This window comes from Chlorocebus sabaeus, chromosome X, assembly GCF_047675955.1.
Source record: "Chlorocebus sabaeus isolate Y175 chromosome X, mChlSab1.0.hap1, whole genome shotgun sequence".
Taxonomy (NCBI): domain Eukaryota; kingdom Metazoa; phylum Chordata; class Mammalia; order Primates; family Cercopithecidae; genus Chlorocebus; species Chlorocebus sabaeus.
In genome coordinates this window covers 129470774-129497760 of record NC_132933.1, presented here as the reverse complement: position 1 = coordinate 129497760, position 26987 = coordinate 129470774, and the positions used below count along the sequence as shown (strand labels likewise).

The 26987-nt window shown below is 41.3% G+C and overlaps 1 protein-coding gene across 1 annotated transcript in view; it reads left to right on the top strand.

Moving 5' to 3' along the window:
- Positions 1-26987, top strand: part of PTCHD1 (patched domain containing 1) — a 65450-nt gene that overhangs the window by 22838 nt on the left and 15625 nt on the right. The window contains exon 2 of the mRNA XM_007991291.3: positions 23220-23880. Coding sequence (XP_007989482.1) covers positions 23220-23880 — 661 coding nt within the window. The remainder of the gene's footprint in view (positions 1-23219; positions 23881-26987) is intronic.

Genomic DNA, 26987 nt, shown 5'->3' with positions numbered 1-26987 from the left:
CTGTGATGGGCTTTTCTGCCAGGCATTTCATCTATGTTGTCTCATTCTGGAGTCAACAAGACAGTAATCCCATTTTGATGATCGGGAAGCTGATGCTCAGAAGAGTGACTTGCTCAAGGTCGTCAGGAAGTGACTAACGTAGTTTGGTATGAATACAAGTCTATATGACTTAAGTGTCAGACTCTTTCTACCATACCAGGCTGCCGCTGGGACTCTTCTTTCTTGCAGTATTTACAGTTTAGCTCACTGGTCTTGAAGTTAGATACTCTCCCACAGAACAGTAAGGAAAAGACAAAGCAGCCTAATACCCAAGGGGCAAAAGGCTTCATTAGGTACTTTGGAAAAGAAGATAGCCACAGGGGTAATGAGCATGTGGAAAGTTGCCTAGTTTCAGTCATCATGGAAATGTGAATTAAAATCAAAATGAGATACCAGTACACACCCATCAGAGTGATAAAAACTAAAAAAGACTGACAGTACCAAGTGTTGCTGAGGATATGGGGTAACTGGAACTCTCAATATTGCTGGTGAGACTGTAAAATGTTATGATCACTTTGGGAAACTTAAACTAAATAATGCCTACTCTGTGATCCCAAAATTCCAGCCCTGAGTCTATATACCCAGTGATGTGCTGGGGCTGGCTCCTACTGACTCCTGAAAGCTGACTGGGTGCATCTTTTCCTAACTCCCACCCCCTTGGTAGCTGAAAATAGGCCATGGTGGGGTATTTACAAACACAAACCAGAGTTATTATTATTATTATTATTATTATACTTTAAGTTCTAGGATACATGTGCACAACATGCAGGCTCATGACATAGGTATACACATGCCATGCTGGCCCGCTGCACCTATCAACCTGTCATTTACATTAGGTATTTCTCCCAAAGCTATCCTTCCCCCTGCCCCCCACCCCACAACAGGCCCCAGTGTGTGATGTTCCCACCCAGTGTCCAAGTGTTCTCACTGTTCAGTTCCCACCTATGAGTGAGAACGTGTGGTGTTTCGTTTTCTGTCCTTGTGATAGTTTGCTCAGAATGATGGTTTCCAGCTTCATCCATGTCCCTGCAAAGGACATGAACTCATCCTTTTTTATGGCTGCATAGTATTCCATGGTTTATATGTGCCACATTTTCATAATCCAGTCTATCATTGATGGACATTTGGGTTGGTTCCAAGTCTTTGCTGTTGTGAATAGTACCACAGTAAACATACGTGTGCATGTGTCTTTATAGTAGCATGATTTATAATCCTTTGGGTATACACCCAGTAATGAGATCACTGGGTCAAATGGTATTTCTAGCTCTAGATCCTTGAGGAATCACCACACTGTCTTCCACAATGGTCGAACAAGTTTATACTCCCACCAACAGTGTAAAAGCATCCCCATTTCTCCACATCCTCTTCAGCATCTGTTGTTTCCTGACTTTTGAATGATCGCCATTCTAACTGGTGTGAGATGGTATCTCGTTGTAGTTTGATTTGCATTTCTCTGATGACCAGTGATGATGAGCATTTTTTCATGTGTCTGTTGGCTGCATAAATGTCTTCTTTTGAGAAGTGTATGTTCATATCCTTTGCCCACTTTTTGATGGGGTTGTTTGTTTTTTTCTTGTAAATTTGTTTAAGTTCTTTGTAGATTCTGGATATTAGCCCTTTGTCAGATGGGTAGATTGCAAAAATTTTCTCCCATTCTGTAGGTTGCCTGTTCACTCTGATGGTAGTTTCTTTTACTGTGCAGAAGTTCTTTAGTTTAATTAGATCCTATTTGTCTATTTCGGCTTTTGTTGCTATTACTTTTGGTGTTTTAGTCATGAAGTCCTTTCCCATGCCTATGTCCTGAGTGGTATTACCTAGGTTTTCTTCTAGGATATTTATGGTTTTAGGTCTAACATTTAAGTCTTTAATCCATCTTGAATTAATTTTTGTATAAGGTCCATTAATTTTTGTATAGGGATCCAGTTTCAGCTTTCTACATATGACTAGCCAGTTTTCCCAGGACCATTTATTAAATAGAGAATCCTTCCCCCATTTCTTGTTTTTGTCAGGTTTGTGAAAGATCAGATGGTTGTAGATGCATGGTGTTACTTCTGAGGCCTCTGTTCTGTTCCGTTGGTGTATATCTCTGTTTTGGTACCAGTACCATGCTGTTTTGGCTACTGTAACCTTGTACTATAGTTTGAAGTCAGGTAGCATGATGCCTCCAGCTTTGTTCTTTTTGCTTAGGATTGACTTGGCAATGTGGGCTCTTTTTTGGTTCCATATGAACTTTAAAGTAGTTTTTTCCAATTCTGTGAAAAAAGTCATTGGTAACTTGATGGGGATGGCACTGAATCTATAAATTACCTTGGGCAGTATGGCCATTTTCACAATATTGATTCTTCCTATCCATGAGCATGGTATGTTCTTCCATTTGTTTGTGTCCTCTTTTATTTCACTGAGCAGTGGTTTGTAGTTCTCCTTGAAGAGGTCCTTCACATCCCTTGTAAGTTGTATTCCTAGGTGTTTTATTCTCTTTGTAGCAGTTGTGAATGAGAGTTCACTCATGATTTGGTTCTCTGTTTGTCTGTTATTGGTGTATAGGAATGCTTGTGATTTTTGCACATTGATTTTGTATCCTGAGACTTTGCTGAAGTTGCTTATCAGCTTAAGGAGATTTTGGGCTGAGACGATGGGATTTTCTAAATATACAATCATGTCATCTGCAAACAGGGACAATTTGACTTCCTCATTTCCCAATTGAATACCCTTTATTTCTTTCTCTTGCCTGATTGCCCTGGCCAGAAATTCCAACACTATGTTGAATAGGAGTGGTGAGAGAAGGCATCCCCGTCTTGTGCCAGTTTTCAAAGGGAATGCTTCCAGTTTTTGCCCATTCAGTATGATATTGGCTGTGGGTTTATCATAAAAAGCTCTTATTATTTTGAGATACTTTGCATTGATAACTAGTTTATTGAGAGTTTTTAGCATGAAGGGCTGTTGAATTTTCTTGATGACCTTTTCTGCATCTATTGAGAAAATCATGTGGTTTTTGTCGATGGTTCTGTTTATGTGATGGATTACGTTTATCGATTTGCGTATGTTGAACCAGCCTTGCATCCCAGGGATACAGCCAACTTGATTGTGGTGGATAAGCTTTTTGATGTGCTGCTGCATTCGGTTTGCTAGTATTTTATTGAGGATTTTTGCATCAATGTTCATCAGGGATATTGATCTAAAATTCTATTTTATTGTTGTCTCTCTGCCAGGCTTTGGTATCAGGATGATGTTGGCCTCATAAAATGAGTTAGGGAGGATTCCCTCTTTTTCATTGACTGGAATAGTTTCAGAAGGAATGGTACCAGCTCCTCTTTGTACCTCTGGTAGAATTTGACTGTGAATCCATCTGGTCCTGGACTTTTTTTGGTTGGTCGGCTATTAATTATTGCCTGAATTTCAGAGCCTGTTATTGATCTATTCAGAGATTCAGTTTCTTCCTGGTTTAGTCTTGGGAGGGTGTATGTGTCCAGGAATTTATCCATTTCTTCTAGATTTTCTAGTTTATTTGCATTCAGGTGTTTATAGTATTCTCTGATGGTAGTTTGTATTTCTGTGGGATTGGTGGTAATATCCCTTTATCATTTTTTATTGTGTCTATTTGATTCTTCTCTCTTTTCTTCTTTAGTAGTCTTGCTAGTTGTCTATTTTGTTGATGTTTTCAAAAAACCAGCTCCTGGATTCATTGATTTTTTTGAAGGGTTTTTTGTGTCTCTATCTCCTTCAGTTCTGCTCTGATCTTAGTTATTTCTTGCCTTCTGCTAGCTTTTTAATTTGTTTGCTCTTGCTTCTCTGGTTCTTTTAATTGTGATGTTAGGGTGTTGATTTTAGATCTTTCCTGTCTCTTGTGGGCATTTAGTGCTATAAATTTCCCTCTACACACTGCTTTAAATGTGTCCCAGAGATTCTGGTATGTTGTGTCTTTGTTCTCATTGGTTTCACAGAACATTTTTATTTCTGCCTTCATTTTGTTATTTACCCAGTAGTCATTCAGGAGCAGGTTTTTCAGTTTCCAGGTAGTTGTGTGGTTTTGAGTGAGTTTCTTAATCCTGAGTTCTAATTTGATTGCACTGTGATCTGAGAGAGTTTGTTATAATGTCTGTTCTTTTACATTTGCTGAGGAGTGCTTTACTTCCAACTATGTGGTCAATATTGGAATAAGTGCGATGTGGTGCTGAGAAGAATGTATATTCTGTTGATTTGGGGTGGAGAGTTATGTAGATGTCTATTAGGTCTGCTTGGTGCAGAGCTGAGTTCAAGTCCTGGATATCCTTGTTAACCTCCTTTCTCGTTGATCTGTCTAATATTGACAGTGGGGTGTTAAAGTCTCCCATTATTATTGTGTGGGAGTCTAAGTCTCTTTGTAAGTCTCTAAGGACTTGCTTTATGAATCTGGGTGCTCCTGTATTGGGTGCATATATATTTAGGATAGTTAGCTCTTCTTGTTGAATTGATCCCTTCACCATTATGTAATGCCCTTCTTTGTCTCTTTTGATCTTTGTTAGTTTAAAGTCTGTTTTATCAGAGACTAGGTTTGCAACCCCTGCTTTTTTTGCTTTCCGTTTGCTTGGTAGTTCTTCCTCCATCCCTTTATTTTGAGCCTATGTGTGTCTCTGCATGTGAGATGGGTCTCCTGAATACAGCACACTGATGGATCTTGACTCTTTATCCAATTTGCCAGTCTGTGTCTTTTAATGGGAGCATTTAGCCCATTTACATTTAAAGTTAATATTATTATGTGTGAATTTGATCCTGTCATTATGATGTTTGCTCGTTATTTTGCCCATTAGTTGATGCATTTTCTTCCTAGCATTGATGGTCTTTACAATTTGGCATGTTTTTGCAGTGGTCAGTACTGGTTGTTCCTTTCCATGTTTAGTGCTTCTTTCAAGAGCTCTTGTAAGGCAGGCCTGGTGATGACAAAATATCTCACCATTTGCTTGTCTGTAAAGGATTTTATTTCTCTTTCACTTATGAAGCTTAGTTTGACTGGATATGAAATTCTGGGTTGAAAATTCTTTTCTTTTTTTTTTTTTTTTTTTTTTTTTTGAGACGGAGTCTCGCTCTGTCGCCCAGGCTGGAGTGCAGTGGCCGGATCTCAGCTCACTGCAAGCTCTGCCTCCCAGGTTCACGCCATTCTCCTGCCTCAGCCTCCCGAGTAGCTGGGACCACAGGCGCCTGCCACCTCGCCCGGCTAGTTTTTTGTATTTTTAGTAGAGACGGGGTTTCACCATGTTAGCCAGGATGGTCTCGATCTCCTGACCTCGTGATCCGCCCGTCTCGGCCTCCCAAAGTGCTGGGATTACAGGCTTGAGCCACCGCGCCCGGCCGAAAATTCTTTTCTTTAGGAATGTTGAATATTGGCCCCCACTCTCTTCTGGCTTGTAGAGTTTCTGCTGAGAGATCTGCTGATAGTCTGATGGGCTTCCTTTTGTGGGTAACCTGACCTTTCTGTCTGACTGCCCTTAAAATTTTTTCCTTCATTTCAACCTTGGAGAATCTGACAATTATATGTCTTGGGGTTGCTCTTCTCGAGGAGTATCTTTGTAGTGGTCTCTGATTTCCTGAATTTGAATGTTGGTCTGCCCTGCTAGGTTAGGGAAGTTCTCCTGGATAATATCCTGAAGAGTGTTTTCTAACTTAGTTCCATTCTCCCCGTCACTTTCAGGTACACCAATCAAACATAGATTTGGTCTTTTCACATAGTCCCATATTTCTTGGAGGCTTTGTTCGTTTCTTTTTACTGTTTTTTCTCTAAACTTCTCTTCTCGCTTGATTTCATTAATTTGACCTTCGATCACTGACACCCTTTCTTCCACTTGATCGAATTGGCTATTGGAGCTTCTACATGCGTCATGTAGTTCTTGTGTCATGGTTTTCAGTTCCATGAGGTCATTTAAGGTCTTCTCTACACTGTTTATTCTAGTTAGCCATTCATCTAATCTTTTTTCAAGGTTTTTAGCTTCCTTGCAATGGGTTCGAATATCCTCCTTTAGCTTGGAGAAGTTTGTTATTACCAACCTTCTGAAGCCTACTTCTGTCAGCTCGTCAAAGTTGCTCTCCGTCCAGCTTTGTTCCATTGCTGGTGAGGAATTGTGATCCTTTGGAGGAGAAGAGGCATGCGGTTTTTAGAATTTTCAGCGTTTCTGCTCTGGTTTCTCCCCATCTTTGTGGTTTTATCTTCCTTTGGTCTTTGATGTTGGTGACCTACAGATGGGGTTTTGGTGTGGATATCCTTTTTGTTGATGTTGATGTTATTCCTTTCTGTTTGTTAGTTTTCCTTCTAACAGTCAGGACCCTCAGCTGAAGGTCTGTTGGAGTTTGCTGGAGGTCCACTACAGACCCTGTTTGCCAGGGTATCACCAGCGGAGGCTGCAGAACAGCAAATATTGCTGCCTGATCCTTCCTCTGGAAGCGTCATCCCAGAGGGGCACCCACCTGTATGAGGTGTCAGTCGGCCCTTAGTGGGTGGTGTCTCCCAGTTAGGCTACATGGGGATCAGGGACCCACTTGAGGAGGCAGTATGTCTGTTCTCAGAGCTCAAACACCATGCTGGGAGAACCACTGCTCTCTTCAGAGCTGTCAGACAGGTACATTTAAGTCTGCAGAAGTTTCTGCTCCCTTTTGTTCAGCTATTCCCTGCCCCCAGAGGTGGAATCTACAGAGGCAACAGGCCTTGCTGAGCTGCGGCGGGCTCTGCCCAGTTTGAGCTTCCCGGGCCGCTTTGTTTACCTACGAAGCCTCAGCAATGGCAGACGCCCCTGCCCCTATCAGGCTGCTGCCTTGCAGGTCGATCTCAGACTGCTGTGCTAGCAATAAGCAAGGCTCCATGGGCATGGGACCTGCCGAACGAAGCGCGGGATATAATCTCCTGGTGTGCCATTTGCTAAGACCATTGGAAAAGCACTGTATGTGGGTAGGAGTGTCCCAATTTTCCAGGTACAGTCTTTCACAACTGCCCTTGGGTAGGAAAGGGAAATCCGCCAACCCCTTGCACTTCCTGGGTGAGGCAATGCCCTGCCCTGCTTCAGCTCACCCTCCGTGGGCTGCACCCACTGTCCAACCGGTCCCAGTGAGATGAACCAGGTACCTCAGTTGGAAATGCAGAAATCACCTGTCTTCTGCATCGATCATGCTGTAAGCTGCAGACCGGAGCTGTTCCTATTGGGACATCTTGGAACGGAAGTCAACCTATTTTTTTTAGAGAACTGATTGTTCAGCATTTACCAACACACCACTATATACACCTGAGAGAAGTGAGTGCATATGTCTACCAAAGGCTATCTAAAAGAAAGTTTATAGCAGTTTTATGTATTAAAGAAAAACCAAACTGGAAACAACCCAAAGGTCCACCAACAGGAGAATGGAAAAGTAAATTGTGGTCTTTTCACACAGTGGAATACTGCACAGCAAAAATAAATAAAAATAACAGAGTACTGTTAAGCACAACAACGTGGATAAATCTCACAAGCCTGTTAAGTAGAAGATGTCAGACACAGAAGAGCACATTCTACATGATTCTATTTTTAGGAAGCCGAAGAACAAGCAAGACTAACTGAAGTTGATAGAGTCAGAATATCTTTCCTCTGGGGATAGTGGGGGTATTAACTGGGAAAGGACATGAGGGGGCCCTCTGGGTACTGTAAATATGCTATGTCTTGATCTGAGCAATGTTTATGGGTATGTATATATAAAAATTCATTAAATATGCACTTAAGATTTGTACAATGTACTGTATATAAATTATACCTTAATTATGAAGAGTGTAGACACTCACACTCACACACACCAGACACCACACACACACACACACACACACACACACACACATATCCTATTCAGTGACCCTGTCAGTAAGGTGGAAGAGTTAGACTACCATCCCAGCAGTGCAGAACATCCAACAATGGTGAGTACCAAGAAGAAGAAAGGCAGCCTAAATCTTGGCAGACAAATCAGCCCAGTTTTACTGACATCCAACTCACTGCCATCATGGAGACTTTCAGCACCTGTACTGGCAGCAATGCCGATGCATGGAGAATTTGTCTCCATCAGCACATACTCCCCAGGCACATCACTGCCTGGGAAGGAATCCAGTGAACACATCAGCTGTCTCTCCCACACACCTACTGCCATAACAGCAGAAATCCAGAAATGTAAAGATAGGGACTTTCATCCAACTTGGGCAATATTCCAGCATTTGCTGTCAACAGAGAACACTGAAGCCTGAGACCTTACCTGTTGAGATGATCCAGAAGGTTGCAAAGAGGCTTCTAACTATGTCTCTAAGCTTTTATTCCAAATAAAGTAAAAGCCAAACAAATGCCTGCTTCCTTTATCATCAGCAAGAAGAAAAATAAGAGATCATGCCATCTCACAGCTCTCCATTCCTGGCAGGATGCAGGTCTAAGCCCTTCTTGAAGAATTATGGTGCATTCTCATCACCAGTATACCCTAGACCCAACATGTGATTGGCTTTAAGCCTTAACGAAAAGATTGGACTGTGTCCCAAATGAGGGTGAAGTGCAGTTGATAGCATCAGGCCATCTACACTCGTGAACTTGTCTGGGCCACTTGGAGAAATATTTATTGCATACCTACTGTGTTCATCATCATAAAAATGTGCCTACCATCAAAAGACTGAGTATGAAGAGAAGCTCACAAGATCCTAACTTTATGCCCTAAGGGTTGAGTGTTGTATATTCAAATATGGCTGTGTGAAAATAATACAAGACATTGGGGAGTTGGTTTTAGAATGGTTTAGTGTTTTGAGGACACTAGGAAACTCTAATTCCAGAGGCTATGAGCATTATTGGACATTGTCTTAGTTTGGGTTCCCCCAGAAGCCAATCCTGAAACAAGAAATCAAGTAAAGGCAGCTTACTCGGGAGGTATAGGGCAACCAGAAGGGAGCAGAGGGGAGAGACAGAAAGAGGAAGGAGCCTAAAAGGGCCTGTAATTAAGCAGGCCACTTCTATGGGCACAATCACACTGGGGGAAGCTCTGGGAACCAGTTTAAAACACACCCCAAAGTGATCCCACCCATGGGGAGGGAGCTGGGTATTTATAGGCCAAGTCCCATCTGTCATTGGTTGAGGGATGCTCCTAAGGAGTGTTAATTCCCCAGCACTTCTGGCCTGCCAAGCAGATGGTGAAGTGGGCTCTGTGACAAAGAAGTGTGGGTGCTGGCATTTGAAGTCGGGCAGGTGTGCTCTCAAGAGATAAGGGCTAGAGGATATGAGCAGAGTACCAGCTGCATCTGCTGCAGAGGAACTTAAAGCAATTGGCCAGGAACTTCTGTGCTTGTATAGTCTATGACTGCACTTTAGAAGTATGCATACAGAAAAGTGAAAAGCCACACATCAGCTAAATCTACATATCTATAAATCTACAATTGATAGATGGCACATTAAGATCCAAACCTGGGAAATGCAGCCCAAATGTTTAATCAGTACCATGGAGCTGAAAGTTGTCATCCCGTTCTATTACCTGGCTTATTGCCTTGGCTAAGCTGTCCAAGTCTATAAAAAAGTAAAGGCATAAACCTTCTGTCTCCTTCAAGCTAGTATGACCCCCACAGTTCAGACCTTCATTTCATCAGTGAACTAGTTGTTGCATTTGTGTCTTATTTTGTCTCCCTGGTTACACTCTTCATCCCTTCCAATCTGTCTACCACACTGCAGGCAGAGTGATCTTCCCAAGACACACTTCTGATCATTTCATCCCCTGACTAAAATCTTTGATTGACTCGCAGTTGCCCACAGGACAAAATCTGTCTTCCAAGTTCAACTAACAAGGCCTTGTGTGATTGGGACCTTGCCTGCCCCTCTGGCTTTCCTCTCGGTTTTCCGACCAGCCTGAATTACTTCTATTTCCCCTGACATCCTTTTTGTGCCTCTGAAACTTTGTCCATGCCTTAGCTTCCACCTGAAATACTCTCTCAATCAGTTCCACACCCTGAGCCAAACCTCTGCCCAGAATTAACTTTTCCTCATTCTTGGGTCCTAATTTAAATGTCAGTTCATCCTAGAAATCATCCTTGATGTCTGCTAGGCCAGTGTGGGTGCCCTTCCCTTAATACTCTGTACTTCTTTTGTCTTAGAACTCCACAAAGGTTTTGTAATTGCCTCGTTGCTTGTCTTTATCTCCCAGTTTGAATTTTCTGTGAGGGCAGAACCATGTTTGTCTTGTTCACATGGCTTGAGGTAAGATTTACTAATAGTTAGTAATAAACTTCAATGAATGAATGAACGAGAAGATCCTCCCTCATCTGGCCGCTGTCTCCTTTCCAGCTTTTATTCCATTGCACACTCACCACTGCTACACACATGCTCTTGGTACACACACACACACACCCCTGCATCCGCCTCACATACGCATATATCCTAGACAGCAACATACTAGACTTCCTATACCCCTTTAGCTATTCCTGTCATAGCACTGTAACACTCAGTGCACTTTGTGGTTCGCTTGTGCTAACCAATTCTGAGAATCTGCCTGAAGTCCCTCCACTAAACTCTAAGTTACTTGAGGATAAAGTTATGTCTTAATGTTCTTTATCTCTCCGGGGCTTACATAATGCCCAGTATGGTATAGACCCTTAATATATGTTGAGTAAATGCATCATTGCTATCATTGGTGATGAAGTGCAGAAGACTTTATCAGCATGACTTCTAATTCTCAACAAAGCAAAAAAGCCCTGGCCTCCCACCTGCCCAGTGTCTGAGACCCATCACAGACTTCACATCTGTGAGCCTCGCAAATTTTCATTAGCCAAATTAGCAAGCCATTGTCACCATTAAAGCAAGATAGAGTCACCCAGAGTGACATCTTTGGACATGAAAGCAATCTTTGCTCCTGGCTGGGCAAATCACTTCCAGAAGCCACATGCCAGTGAGACAGCTTAGTAGAAGCTATCTGTCAATTTCAGTAGGGCTGGTGTGCTCAGGGAAGGTAGGTGAAATGTTCTGAGGGTCCTATGGATGCACTCCACCTCTAAAGTAGCAAGCAAAACCAGGCTGCAGGATAACTGAATCTTGCCAATACATCAGAGTCTTCACATAGAAGGAAGCTGCAATAGTGGGAGCATAGGTGTGGTTGGAAGTGGTTACAGACAGAAGTTTTTCCAAATTCTTTTCCTGGAGACCTTTATGATGACAGGATAGGGTTACATGCAGTATTCTAGGTTCCATCAGCAGCAATGGGCTGCAAACCAAAGGACTGTCACCTCAGGTCTGCTGTGAGGCATAAGCAGATGAAGTTACATCAGTGCTTGCATCGTCTGAGACATCCAAAGATAGGAGGGGTATACAACCTAGTTTGCCTGTGATAGTCCCATTTTATGCCTATTGTTCCTGTGAAATTAACACTGCCCTCTTGCACTCCCAAAAGTGTTCCAGTTTGAATGAGAAATTATATGGTCACACTACCCATAAACAGCATGAACAGGAGGACATGGCACTGGATGGAAGGTACACAGAAATTCTTACAATAGGCTCCAGACTTCTGTATTTAAAAAAACAAAAAACAAAAAACAAAAACAAAACAAAAAAACTTTTCAAAATAAAAAGAAATACAAAAAAAAAAATACACATGAAAAATTCAAACTACCCTATAATTAAGCATAGCACATAATTACTTCAGTCCCCAGTTGCCTACCTAAATTGTTTCTCTGCTCTTATTTTTTTAGATTGTAGTTTAACCATATCCATTTGTCTAACGAGAGCAGCCATTTGTCTGCAGCATGTAAGCAACGGGACCAAATTCAATGTCATCTGTTTATTTAAGATGTAAATGATATGCATGTAGCACAGTAGCCTTTGGGTACAAATGAAGTATCATTCAATGTCACCAGAGAAATATAAATCAGCAAGAAGGAACAAACACTGAAGGTTTCATCAGCACATCTTTGTTGGGCTCCTTTTATGTGGCAGGCACTACTCTAGGTAATTGGGATAGGATTGAGCGAAACAGACAAAATCCCTGCCCTCGTGAAGCATGTATATTCTAGTGTTAAACTGCTTTTGGGGAGAGATGATACCCAAGTCCTATAACACCCCTAACTTCAATCTGATATTTTCAGTAAATCCACAAACTGCCAGCCCTTTATACAAGTATGTTCTGTAAAGTTTTGTTTTGTTTTTTCTTTTTCCTCGTGTGTGTCTGAGGTCAAGGGGTTGTATAAGAAACATACATGGACGGGTACGGTGGCTCACGCCTGTAATCCCAGCACTTTGGGAGACCAGGGTGGGTGAATCACCTGATGTCAGGAGTTCGAGACCAGCCTGGCCAACATGGTGAAACCCCATCTCTACTAAAAATACAAAAAATTAGCCGGACGTGGTGGCGAGCACCTGTAATTCCAGCTACTCGGAAGGCTGAGGCGGGAGAATCGCTTGAACCCAGGAGGCGGAGGTTGCAGTGAGCTGAGATCACGCCATCGCACTGCAGCCTGGGTAACAAAAGGAAAGTACTCCGTCTCAAAAAAGAAAAAAAAAAAAAAGAAACATACATGATGCAAAAGATGCTATTTTGACTGATGAAAGTCTTCTCTCTTCACATCTGTTTTCTTCATCTCCAGCTGTTTGCACATGCTTGTCATTGATAATGGGCTTGTGACTTCTCTGTGAAGTTTCTGTTGTAAATATCTGGCATTCACTGGGTTTCACTGTTTAGTACTGTTTAGAGTCTTGTTACTTTTCCTAGGCTGCTTTATCATGGTTGACCTCCGACTTTGCTACCTCATCACCATCTCATGCTGTGAGTTGACCATGTTTAAGCCTAATGCCAGAAAGCAAATGTATCAATATCCAAATGTCCAAAGCACAGAGATTAGGGGATAAAATCTTTACTTTTCCAGAATAACTCTCATTAGGAGACAATTTTCCGAGCCCAGGATTTAAATCTGGGCTGATCCATTACTAAATTTGTGGCCAAGGACAAGTTATTTAAGCTCCTAGAGGTTCAGCTTCCTCACCTGCAGATGGAGGTGTAATATCTACCTCCCTGATTTGCTGTCAGGGTTATATAAGATGATAGATTGTAGCATTCTTTGCACAATGTCCAACACTTAGCAAGCACTTAATACCTTTTAGTTTCCTTCTTTTACCCCCACCATCTTTTCCTGCCTAGACTGCATTCCTTTAGTTGATGTGCACAGTAATCTAACTAGAGAGCTAACCTGCAGATGATGGGACAATTTTCAAGCTTGGAGCTTATACTGGGATTAAGGAGTACCAACTTTAAACACATACTACCTAGCCGTTCTCTTCAAATATTTGTACTGATCCATGCTTCTAACCCCATTTACCCCTTAGTCTTTCAGCAAAGATGTGAGCAAAAATCTGTCACCTTTACATTTCATTGAATATACTTTTCAAGAAAAATGGAGGAAGTTTCACTATTTAAAGGAAAAAAAAAAGTTGAATTAGACAAGACACAACAGAAAGTAGAAATCGGGTTTTCTGTTTGTTCATTTTGTCCTTGCTATCAAACATTTACTGGGTACTACCTGTGTGTCAGAGACTGTACAGAGCAATTAACATTCAATTTCTCATTTATCCTTCAGCAATCCTAATGAGATGGGTACTATTATTGTCCCCATTTTACAGATGAATAAGCTGAGGCAAGGGATAGCTATTACATAACAGCTTAGTGTCCAGGATCACACATCTCCTTAGTGCCAAAGCTGGGATTTGAGCCTAGGCAGTCTTGACTCCATCATGCCAAACCACACCACCAACATCAGCACCTCCCAGAAGGGTCAAGGTCTTAGCAATCTGAATCACAGAAACTATCATAGTTTGACCTTTTACCCTGCGAGACCTCTTTTCAGATCAAAAGGGAGGGCAGTGGCTGAAATGCTCCTGTGATTTTTAAGGGCAGTAGCTTTGTATGAGAACCTTGAGAACAGAGAAAAATTATTGTCAGGAAAAAATGCACTGTCCTGTAATACATTCTTTTATGAATTACATCGAGTACTCATCCTTGGTAAGGCTTATGATCCATCATTCAGGAGAGCTGTTACCATATCATTAGGTGGAACTTTCTTATTTTTTCTTTCATCAGCCATAATTTCCATTGTTCTCAAGTTCAGTGCCCATTAGAAACACAGCAAATCCTTTCCAGGAAAAAAAATTGCCAAACAGCTCATCTGATGAAGACATTTATATATTTTTTGATTTACCAGTATTATTAATTATTCAGTTTCAATATCTTGGGGATGTAGGTTATATGGCATTTTGATTTTTTTTCATAAGTTGAAACTACTAAAATTATGAATTCCAGTCGCATGTGGGGACTCATGCTCACAATGTGTACAGCCCTGTTTTTGCTTGTGGAAAAGGGAATGAGAAGATTTGTGAGATCCTTCCTAGCCCAAAACTGTTGTCTTTTTTCTAAAATCCTGCCCTGATACCACCAAACTGTCTCTTGGCAAAAAACCAAATTTGTCTGATAGCCCCTCAGAAAGCTCAGGTTCTGACAGGACTCTCGGGGAGAAGGAGAGGCAGGAGGGGAAAGAACAAACACTGACGAAAGGTCAGTTAGGTGACTCACATAAAATTGCCACGATTCAACTACTTTTTAACCTATAGAAATGGCAATTTCACACGGTTTAACCTAATACTAAATGCCAGGCCAGACACCTTTTATAGGTTATCATAGTGACTTTATGAGGTAAGGATTATTCCCATAATTCAGATAACAAAAGTGAATTAAATACCTAAAGTCATTGTCTTAGTTTGAGCTCCCCCAGAAGCTAACCTGGAGTCAAGCACTTCATGAGAGTAGAATATTTGGAAGACAATCCCAGGAAGCATTGAGAAGAGAACAGCATCATGAGGCAGGGAAGAAAAGCCGTTGGCTATGGAGGCATTGTCAAGTCAGCTACTGTGTGGGCAACTGGAGTTTAATCCTGCTGGGGAACTCTGGGAAACAGTGAGGAACACATGTTGCAGGGTTATCCCATTTAGGAGGACATGTGAGTTGGGCTGTTCATACATTAACTGTCTTTAGTCATAGGTCCAGGCTGCTTGGAATTGAGATAGTATGTTAGTATTTCCACATCAGGCTGGAAATAGGTATGATGTGCACTGAAGTGGTAAGGATGAGGGGATATGTGCAGGGCCCAGCTGTATTATGAACAGAGGCAGGATTTGAACTTGTGGCATTCTAACCTCATAACCCATGTCCCTCCCACAAAAGCATAAGATATTGTCAAGTCGGGAAGGATTAGGGGCTCCAGGACTCAATTGTAGATTACGTTTGGACAGCTGTAAGACCACTCACCAGAGGAGCTACCGTCCATGCTTCCTGCTGTATGATAATACAATTTTATTTGTGTAGCTCTCAAGAGTTTACAGAATGCATGCACATTCATCATCTCATTTGGCTTTCGTCATGCCCATGATGAGACAAACTAAAGTCCCTTTACTCATGAGATTATTATATTCACGTGTTTACTTCACAATTGTTATGTGTTCCAGGCACTGTTCTAGTTAATGGAGATGAAGAGGTGGACCAAACAGAAACACATTCCGGCATGACAGAATTCATATTCTAATGGGGGCAGCAGAATAAAAACAGAGATGATGATAATGTCATGTCGTGATTGGTGCCATGAAAAAATTAAAACAAGAAAAGATGATGGTGATGGGCAAAGATGCTAGTTTTGTTTTTTTTTAAATTGGGGGTGGGTTCAGGAAAGATGATTGCATTTAAGCAGGGAAGTAAAGGAAGTGAGAACACAAGTTTTGTAAGTGTCTGGAGGAAGAATGTCCCAGGCAGAATCAAGAGCAAGACGAGCACTGCAATGTGAGAATAGTGAAATAGTAGTCCAGAGAGGTCAGCAAAGACAATGTTTCGTGTCAGGGGCCACAGTCAGTGCTCTGAGCATGATGAAGAACTCTTGGGGGATTTAAAGCAGGAAAGTGACGTGTTTTCATGGGTTCATTTTTTTGTTTATCTCTAAGTCATGTGGTCAGCAAGACCCAGAACCAGGACTAAAATTGAAGCCTTCTGACTCCTGATACAGTGCTCCTCCCATTCATGTCCATGGTTGGTCATTCTCTAGACCTGAATGTCCTTGGCATCCTGTTTTTCCTGTTCCTTGCATGGTTATTTGTGGTCTGCTAATCAAATCTTATAACAGCTGTTGCCTGTTCCCAAGCCCAAGCATTTGGCTCCTTGGGACTTCCCTTTGCCATTTGCCCAGCCAATCAGCTTTAACATTCTCCCGTTTCTGTGAGCATCAGGTCCTCTTAGAGCTATCCAACAAAACTCTTCACCCACAAACTAGCTCAACTACAGTTTAAGCTTGATCATGAAAATCAAGTGAGGATTTAGGGAATTTAAAAATAGCCACTCTATCAGCCACTTTAAACACTCTAATCAGAAAGTTCAACTTTACAGATTGCCAAGTATCTTCATAATATGAAGGATTTTTTCAAAAATCAAGACCAAGTGAAATTTTCTCCCAGACTATGGGAATAAAGAGATTGTTGAACCTGTGGTTCACTGTACTGACTGTCTTATCCATACCAACGTGGAATCAGGCAGGAGTTGCAATGAGATACTGCAATTGCATTTTCCTTCACCATCACTATTTTTTGTTTTTAAAATCTCAGATTTCTCTGCTTCAAATCCAAAGCTGCCTTGTTTTTTCAGCCAAGCCTGCAAAGACAAACTCAGCTTGTTTGGAGAATTACAATAGGGGCTGTCTTGGCTGCTTTTCAGTGTCAACACCCGCAATAAGAGTGTTTACCACCCTGTAGAGTAAGGAGCAAAACAGAAGTATTCCGCTCTCCCAGACCTGCACTGGCATTGCATTACTGACAGAGGTAACCATTTGTCTTTTGTCACTGGAGCAGGTGAGCATGGCACCAGGCACACATGTGCAGAGGAAGTGTGTGGATAGATAGTCACTTGTTTGGCTATATCCACAGCTTAAATTTGGTGTCCTCTGGAAATGTAATATTTCAAAGGCAGGATGATATTTCTGTTCACTTATTAAGGGATGACTAACTTGCTTTTGGCTGCACTACAAATGAATCACGGTGACAATCCCTAACTTGCGACTTCTGGTGTTCTGATGTAATGCATTTCTATTAAAAGAAGAGGAAAGAGAGTGGGTGAGAGTGAGATCATGCAAAGACAGAACATAACACCAAGGGAGCTAGCGTAATTTATGAACTGCAGCAGACAGCTCCATCCACTTCAAGGTGTTTTTTTGCATCCTGAGTGAGGATACCTTGCCAGTTAGCACCTACCCATTTACAGTTGCAGAATATAGACCCAGATCAAGACATGTAGTTTGGAGGGATTCGGTGAAGGGAACATTTCATTTAAGGGTGAAAAACAGATATTCCTTGAAAGCATTTTTAAGTACTTTTGATTTAGTGTCACTTGGAAGGTAATATTTGGGGATGGATGATGTATGTTAAGAAGTCAAATCATAATCTTCATTTTTACATTTTTTAATGTATGCAGCTTATTTGGGAGTAGAAGAAGTGGGAAGGGGGTGGAAACGTGAGACAAGGAAGGGAAGGCAGCCTATAAAGGGGGCATCATCAGGCTAACTCCCACTGTAGGTAACTGGAGCTCCATCCTGCTGGGACATGGGGAACCCATACGAAGTCCGAGTCTTCCCTCACAGATGAGATTGCTTGGAGACTGCTTGAGGCTGCTCCCAGAGCGTGTTAATTGCCCTGCATGGGCAGAGTGGCCTTCCTGCCTTCCCTCTTCCCTTTTCAACAAGAAACAAATACAAAAAAAAAAAAAAAAAAAAAAAAAAAACCCTGCAAGGTATTGTATAAGATCCTCTAAACCCACCGGTATTTTTCCTGTGTTAATCACCACTCAGGAGCAGATACATCCTTCCTCCCTTCTGTACTGTCCTCTACAAAGTGTCCCTGCTGTCTTCTGAGGAAGATCTGAGTGTGCCAAGGAGAGGGAGAGGAAATTAGACTGGCCTGTCGTGACCAAGCAGCCCACACTGGCTTTGTCCCAGGATCTGGCAGAAGGGGATTATAAGAGCCAGCACCTCCCCAGAATGGGAAATCACTCAGAGAGGGAAATCTTTTTTTTTTTTTTTTCTCCCAGTAAACCTATTTTCTTTACCCTGTTTTCCTTCTGGGTTTCATCTATTAGATCTGATTGCCCTAAAAAGAACTTCTGTGTGTCAGAAAAGCATACTTCAAGTAGCTGTAATAATGTTTAAATTGATATTTATTAAGTTAACTTTCTCTCACCTAGTGTCTGATTATGTAGTTTGTGGATATCACTCATCTTAAAATTATGTAGTGTTAAAACTGGAAGGGTCTGTCCTTAAATATTAGCTAGAGCAACACCCTTTTTTACTGATAAATATGAGACCTGAAGTTTCAGACTTAAAGAAGCAGAGTGGCATTCCTGAGGTTTCTGACACTCTTAAGGTAGGTAACAGAAGCCACACTGGAAGCCAAAACTTCTTATTACTGGATTCCACTGTGCCCCAGGACCACTTTTCTTAGGAAGCCTGTCTTTGAAAAGTTTTTTGTTGTTTTTTGTAAAATTTTTTATTATACTTTAAGTTCTAGGGTACATGTGCACAACGCGCAGGTTTGTTACATATGTATACATGTGCCATGTTGGTGTGCTGCACCCATTAACTCATCATTTACATTAGGTATATCTCCTAATGCTATCCCTCCCCCTACCCCCACCCCATGACAGGCCCCAGTGTGTGATGTTCCCCTTCCTGTGTCCAAGTGTTCTCATATTGCGGCGCTATTCACAATAGCAAAGACTTGGAACCGACCCAAATGTCCATCAATGACTGACTAGATTAAGAAAATGTGGCACTTATACACCATGGAATACTATGCAGCCATTAAAAAGGATGAGTTCATGTCCTTTGTAGGGACATGGATGCAGCTAGAAACCATCTTTCTCAGCAAACTATTGCAAGGACAAAAAACCAAACACCGCATGTTCTGACTCATAGGTGGGAATTGAACAATGAAAAGTTTTATTTAGCAACATCAGAGGCTGGATGGAGATTAAGAAAAATTGTTAAACTCTAAACCCATCCCCTTTATTACCTGTTAATACTGCCATGTAACGTTGCTGCTGTCTGAACATGAGTTTCGCTGTTTGAATTATTTCTGATCTCTCTTATTGGACCCCAGATCTCCAACTGTGGCCATCCCATAGCTCAGTCATATCCACTGCCAGTTATTTGAAGCAGGTGGGCTGACATTTCTTTATCCACCGCCAGGTTGTCTTCATGCTCACTGCTGAATTTGTTGGTCTATGCTAAGTGTCCTGCTGTGAAGTGAGACTTGAGAATCAGGTCTGTCCTTATTTACTGGCTCATCTTAGGTAAGCTATTCAAAGTCACTAGGCCTTAGTTGCACCAGCTATAAAATGAGGATTATAGTGTCACCACTGCCATAGAGTTGGTTTTAAATACATTTTTTAACTGTATAGAAAGCACTTAGAAAACTAATTACTATTATCATTATCATTCTTAACCTGAAGGATGATGAGAGCAAAGAAGCTAATAATTTACATGATGTGTTCAGAGCTTCAGATTAAAACTAATCTCAATTTAACATTCAGTTTTGGCCTCTTTGGCAGCAAATACAATTAACAATCAAAAATATTGTGATTGAAATTGACATTGGATCGGGCTTTACTAGTACAAAGCACTTGGCGTTGTTTACTGTTAGGATTTTCCCTTTGTTTTGGACATTGCATCTCGTGATTTTTTCCATGTGCGAGTGCAAGCATGCTAAATTCAGGGAAATTATGCTATTATTGACAACATAGTAGATTTGATAAGTACTTGTTGAATGTGTGTTGAATGAATAATCTAGAATCTATACATAGTTATGGAAACATGGATTATATGTTATTTCACACGACAGATTTAGACCACATTAAGGGTCAGGACGATTAGTTTGTGTCATTTTTCCCTTCTTTTTCTTTTCTGAGAAGAGTGTCTCTTACCTAGTTCAATAACAAGCTTATGTGGATTGCAGTTGTCCGTTTTGTGGTTTATCTGAAGCATAGCTTCAAACCCTAGCTTCCTTTTCCTCCTGTGAATATACCTGGTACTACAGTTTAGAACATCCACTAATGTTTCTACTGCCTTGAGTGGGGTTCTTTTAGGAAAGTAAATCAGGACACGCTAAAACTCGGTATAGGTAGATGTTCAGGTAGCATGTGCAGTATATCTGCCCATGGCTATGTGGATTTCCAAGAGTGGATTGTGTCTGTATTTCATGTGTATTCATAAGCACCAAAGATCAGAACTGAGCCACTGCAGAAGTCATGGAAGGGAGTCTCAACTCCTTGTTATAACCCTTATTATCCCACAGTAGAATCCTACGGATTCCCCCTGCTGGGTGGGTGGCGTCAGCCAACACCCTCTCTCTGGCTGCTTTGTCACTCTGCAGAACTCTGCCACTCAGAAGCAAGAGTGACATGTTCTACCCACCACTCTATCGGAACGTCAAGGCAGTTTCATCTTACAGCAGCTCTGGAACTGAGTTAAGAAACCTTCCCTCTCAAACTTTATTAAGATTCTCATTTTCCAAGACTCCCTCCTATGGTCTTGTAGTACGTGGGTTAACATGGTATCTGTTTTCTTCGATGTATGGTCCTAGGGGTCATAGCAGTAGATCTGCAGAGTTGGAAGATCACTAAATAGTTTACAACTCCCCACCCAGCAGGGCATAGTCGTCATAGAGAATGGATGGAAAATATCCCCTTGCTATAATTGGGTTCAGCCCTGTGGCTTAACACCATCTTATTTGGCAATCTTTTTCTCTTGACATATTTAGTAATCACTTTAAGGGAGATTTATTACACTGCCCATGGGAACAAACAATGCACTAAATATTACACTTAGGCATGCTTTCAATACCACTCCTTTTCTAGCCTATTCTGAATCTTTTCCCAAAGTCTTTCTTCAACGCTTATCAAAACTCTCTCTTGTCTTTACATTCCTCTAAGTTCTTCTTTCTTCCAAAATAACCTTTTATAATTTGAAATATTTTGTAACTAGGAGTTCTTTTAATCAAAATTCACTGGGCCATGCTTAGAGAAGAATTGATAAAAACGCACTTTCACAGCTTAAAATCATTGAAGACATTTTTCTCACAATTAATCCCAAAACATCAAAACAAACATTTAGCATATGATTAGGCTGTGAAAGTAGCCTCCTAGGTGTGTGTGTGTGTTTACATATTTATATAAAGGAATTCAAATTATTTCAGCCAAACATAATTCAATGAAATGTTTTCTGATCCTGTGGGTTGGTACCCATGAAGAGATGTGGGGCAAGGAGCCACTGAGAATTAGGATTCTCAACTCATGCTCTGTGCTAATGAAAGGACTTTGACAGCTGGTGCCCCTCAGACATTTTTTTAAAAGCATAATATCCCACTCATCCAGGCACATGCACAGCAAAGTGTCTTAACAGATAATCTATTTAGAACAGATTTGAGAGAAAACATATCAGGATCATGGAGAAGGTAGTGAGTTGTAGTGGCACAGCCACAGTATAACAACTGTGTGAATGTTAAATTCTAGCTTCTTTACAGATGAAATGTCCTTCATTCATCAGATATGTCATAACGGCTATCTATACTCTTGAGAGAGTCCACTCAGTGCTAAGCACAGTCGTAGATGTACTAGTTTACTTAACACTCAACTACATATCTGTCACTGGCCTCATTTTGCACACGGGCCACATTTTATACACAGAAAGCAAAGCCACCATGAGGATAAGCTGCTGGTGAGTCAAAACAGTTAAACTAAGGACCTGTGTAGCTACCACTGAAACAGTACCATGATGCCATTTTTAAAAAGACAGTGATGAGCCCCGCCCTTCCTCCTACCTACATGGTCTCCCTGAGCCCCAGTTTTCTTATCTGTAAAGTGACTTGTTGAGAGAATTTAAGGCGTGAAGCCCTGACACGTGGTAATAGCTCATTTAAGTCCCTTAGTCCAACCACACCCTCGACTGCCTTGTTTTCTTATCTTACTAGATTACACATACTTGTACATATCTGAAATTGAGCATTGGTGACTTTTAGGGGTGGGGCAGTAAAAGCACAAATTCAGAAATTAGTTGCTAACAAGAACCTTAGTCATTCAGATGCCTAGAGGTGTATGGTGAGGGGCCAAGAGCACAGGTTCTGGAGCCAGACTGCCTGGTGTAGCCCAGCTCTGCCTATTACTATGTGTGTGACATTGGGCAAGTGACTTGACTTCTCTGTATTTCCTCATCTGTAAAATGAAGCTAGTACTTATACCTACTTTGTAATTTGCTGCAAGGATTAAATAAGTTTATCTGTATAAAGAGCCTAGAATTGTGCCTGGCATGTAGTAGGGGCAGTTAAATTAGTGCTTGTATTCTCATGCGTATTTTGATGACAAGCATTCAGCACCTGGGCACAGCAAATTCAATATGGAGCAAGGTGTGTAGAATAAATCCCATTGTTCTGCTTTAGCATGATTCCCATATATCCAAGCCAGGCTCTTACAGTTATAGCTCCCTTCCCATACATGTAGGCGAGGAAAGCCAGAGAAAACAAGGACCCTCAAGGTAAACCTCTTGTCTTTTATGGTAGAGAGTGATTTAATTGGATAAAGAGATCATTTAGCTGCCCTGCAAATCAGCATCAGAGGAGGAGTCAGCAGAGGATATCTGCATTTGGAATTGCACCTTAGTTCACTTTTTATGTTACATTTTCAAGAAGGAAACTGAACAGGGGACCTATGTAAGATTTCCCAACAGTATAGACCAATTGGGTCACAAATAAAGAACACGTGGAAAGAACACTGGTGCTTTAATGCAGCATTTCTCAAACGTCAACTGCATCAGAATTCTTAAGAGGGCTTGTGAAAACCCAAATTCCTGGGCTCCACCCCAGAAATTCTGATTTACCAGGTCTGTGTGGGGCCTAAGAATTTTCATTTCTGACAAGCTCCTAGGTTGTGCTGCTGCTGTTGTTCTAGGGGCCACATTGTGAGAACCACTGGTCAAATGTGTGTTTCACATTCCTACTACCTATTTCTGATCTAGGTTTATAACATTTAATTTGAACTGTTTAGCTTACAGATGGAATGTCTACCCTCTCCAAAAAACAAAAATAGAAATATTTGATTAATAAATACTGTCATTTTTTTCCCCACAGTTGCATGCTGCTGTCACCAAGATCCAGGTTCCAAGGCCTGGTTTTAATTACACATTTGCCCATATATGTATCCTGAATAATGATAAGACTTGCATCGTGGATGACATAGTGCACGTCCTGGAAGAGCTAAAGAACGCTCGGGCCACCAATCGGACCAATTTTGCTATCACATACCCAATCACTCACTTAAAGGACGGGAGGGCTGTGTACAATGGGCACCAGCTTGGGGGCGTCACTGTGCACAGCAAAGACCGGGTGAAATCTGCAGAGGCCATCCAGCTCACCTACTACCTGCAGTCAATCAACAGTCTAAATGACATGGTGGCCGAGAGGTGGGAGTCCAGCTTCTGCGACACTGTCAGACTGTTTCAGAAATCCAACAGCAAAGTCAAAATGTACCCTTACACGTCCTCCTCACTGAGGGAAGATTTCCAGAAGACCAGCCGCGTATCAGAACGTTACCTGGTCACCAGCCTGATCCTGGTAGTTACCATGGCCATCCTTTGCTGCTCTATGCAGGACTGCGTCCGCAGCAAACCCTGGCTAGGCCTGCTCGGATTAGTGACCATAAGCCTGGCCACTCTCACTGCAGCTGGGATCATCAATCTTACTGGTGGGAAATATAATTCCACCTTCCTGGGAGTCCCTTTCATCATGCTAGGTAATTACTACCCTTCATTTTTCTGTTTCCTCCTGCTGGTGGTGTTGACTGGGTTCCTAAAAGGCCAGGAATAGCCATCTAACAACTTTGTTTCATTTATAGTATCTTCATTTTGCCCAAAAGTCCTGGGACCAACTCTATAAAGTGCTGGTAATCAGCCAAAAACAACCTAATCTGGTAAATGTGCCAGAAGTTCAAAGTCCTGGGTTCTAGCACTGACTCTCCATTGAGCAGCCATGTGGTGTTTAGCAGGTATTAATCTTCTCTGTGTCCCAGTGGCTTAGGTTGGGCTTCCCCATAAGCAGGGCCCTGAGACAAAGATTTGGATACAAGTAGTGTATTTGGAAGGTGAGCTCAGGAAGCACCAGTATGGGCTTGAGGAAGTGAGACAGGAAGGCAGGCAGTTGAAGGTATGTTAATGAGCCCAAGGTATATTACATTCTGCCCATTGCTGTGGGCACCTGTGGTTCAGCCCCACTGGGGACCTTTGGGAGACCTTGTAAAACACACTTCAGAGAAGTCCTCCCCCGGTGTGAGGAATTTGGGCTATTTTCCCACAGATGGCTTGTGATTAATTGAGGGCTGCTCCCCAGGCCAGTTAACTCCCAGCACTTCCCAGGGAAGACCGAGCACACTCCTGCAGCCAGAGAAATCCTTCAGGTGACTTTGTAGTCAGGCCTTCAGCAAGCTCAAGAATGGGGAATGGGAGGGCATGCTGAGAGTGTCTGCTACTCTCAGTTTTCCCACCTTATGAATAGAGTGGATGTGAGCATCACACAAAAGGACATGAGAAATGTATAAGAACTTTAAGAGTGACATGTGAGAAACCAGTAGGAAGTAACTTTTTTCCTATTCTTACTATGAACTCAGGAGAATATTTTAAAGCGATGCTGATGGTGACAGCGTGCTTCCAGTGTGTTCACTCATAGGGGCTGCAGGAACTCCCTGATAGAGATTAATGGTCAAAACAAAGCCATAGCAGCCATAACATCGGTTGCCCTGTCCATCTGTCATCAAAAATAGCATGCCCAGCAAGCCTGATGACAGGGTTCTTGCGGGCCAAGGATTCAAGAGGTTCACTTTCCCCCTTTTCTATAGCAGCTTCTTATCAATTCCTTTAACAAAATTAAAATGTCATTTGGAATCATTTTTAACATGACAAATGAAGTGGCACTTTTTTGTTAACTAAGAAATAACCACTGTTGAGTTCATTAGTGTGCCTTATGCCCTGTTTTAGAGTAGTAGAAAAGAATTTCCTCAGGAAATCTCAGCTGTGTTATGGGCACATGATAAGCAGGGCTGGTGGGGCTGCAAAGCCACAGAATTACATTCGGCCCTCGATTCTCCGTGGCCTGAGGAATTGAAACCTAGTCAATAAACATATACTGGTAGCTTTTGTGAAAAGCTGGGCACCGTAAGGAGACTGAGCAGCCTGATAATTTGATAATGTACTTGTCACTGCTAAAAACAACGGAGAAGAAGGCTGCTGTACCTCCTCCTGAATTCAGTCTATTAAGAAAGCAGCATAACTTGCCTCTTTACAATAACCCCAAGACCATGTGGGTTGACTGTGGAATACAGGGTGGTTCCTTGAAGAGTGAGTAGGACTGAGTATTAGTAGCTTCCACAGAGGCCTGTATCAAGGTTGAAATTAAGATGTTTTGCTCACGATTAGTCACAATCTTGAATGTTTTGGGGGTTCCAGGAAGGGTTTTCATTTCATTTGTTTTTTAGCTTTTCATTTTCTTGCTGCTTTTGTGGGAGGAAGAGAAATAGGAGTAAGAAAAGAGTGGAGAACTGAAGGGAGATCGTGAGGTTCTTAAGGTGAGGCAAAAGGACGCTGGAGCTAGAAAAAGTACAATCAGTGCTGATTTTATGACATTCCAGGTTGTTACCAGTGAGCTCAAAGCATGTTAGAATATTTAAAACTTCTGAAAAATTAATTTACTAAGTAAAATAAAATTATAATATTTAAAGTTTCTTAAAATTACTTTTAAGCAAAGTAAAATAGCAGTATTCAAAACTTAATTTTATTAAAAATGAAATTGTAATATTCAAAACTTCTTAAGATTAGTTTTATAAAGTAAATTGAAATATTTAAAATTTCTTAAAACTTACTTTTTTGTACTTTTTAAAGAGGTTTTAAATATTGTAAGGGAAAGTCAACACAAAACAGACTATGGCAGATAGTATTGGTGCAGGGATGTAAGAGATGGTAGGATGGAAAGATGCTGTTAGCAGGGAAGTGTCTTTAAAAAACAAATCCAGAAATAGTAATGCCACAGATCCGCAGACTGAGTATCACTGAACTTTACATCAGAGTTCAATTCAGAAAAAATCTGGCATTTGCAGTGAAAGAGACCATGCACCACAGGTGCCCAATAAGCCCTTGTTTGCAATTTGTGAGGAATGTTATGTGCATTGATTTGATGGCAGTTTTCCCTGCTGACAATCAGTGTGCAACCTTTCTGTACATTCTCAGCCCAAAGTGTTCTCAAATTACTTAGTCATAACAAGAAAGGAAGCTACATGTTTTAGTAGCTAAGGCCCATTTGCAATAAATACTTTGCACAATGTAATGGGTGCTTAATATGCTCATAAAGCTAACAGTGCCTGGATTTAGGATGGTCGCCCTCCTGTATTTCTCAGATAAACTCTTCATTTTTAAGAGTTTATAAAATGAAATATAAGCAAGAGCCGCTTCATAAATGTTGCATTCAAGGCCATCGTTTAATTCTGGGTTTTTTTGATGACCATTCCTAAAATACCAGTAAATATTTCAAATGACTAAGAAGAAATTCAGTGCTAAGTGTTTTGGCACTACAAAAAAACTGTCCGGTATTTAAATTTTCCTGTCTATAGCTTAAAATGGCTATGCTTAACCTAAGTAGATTTAAGCAAAACTTGATTTAGTATGTTATATAAATACAATATCAAATCAAAAAGCCTCATTTAAAAGGTAAAGTATCTTAGAAAAAGTCTCAAACAGACATTTCCTTGGCTGTCAGTAGGTCTACAATGTGATAAACATTATAGATTTAAAATTCAACAAACTGAACATTGTCAGTGTGATTCTGGTCACATAGGCCAAATCCAGCCAAATGCCA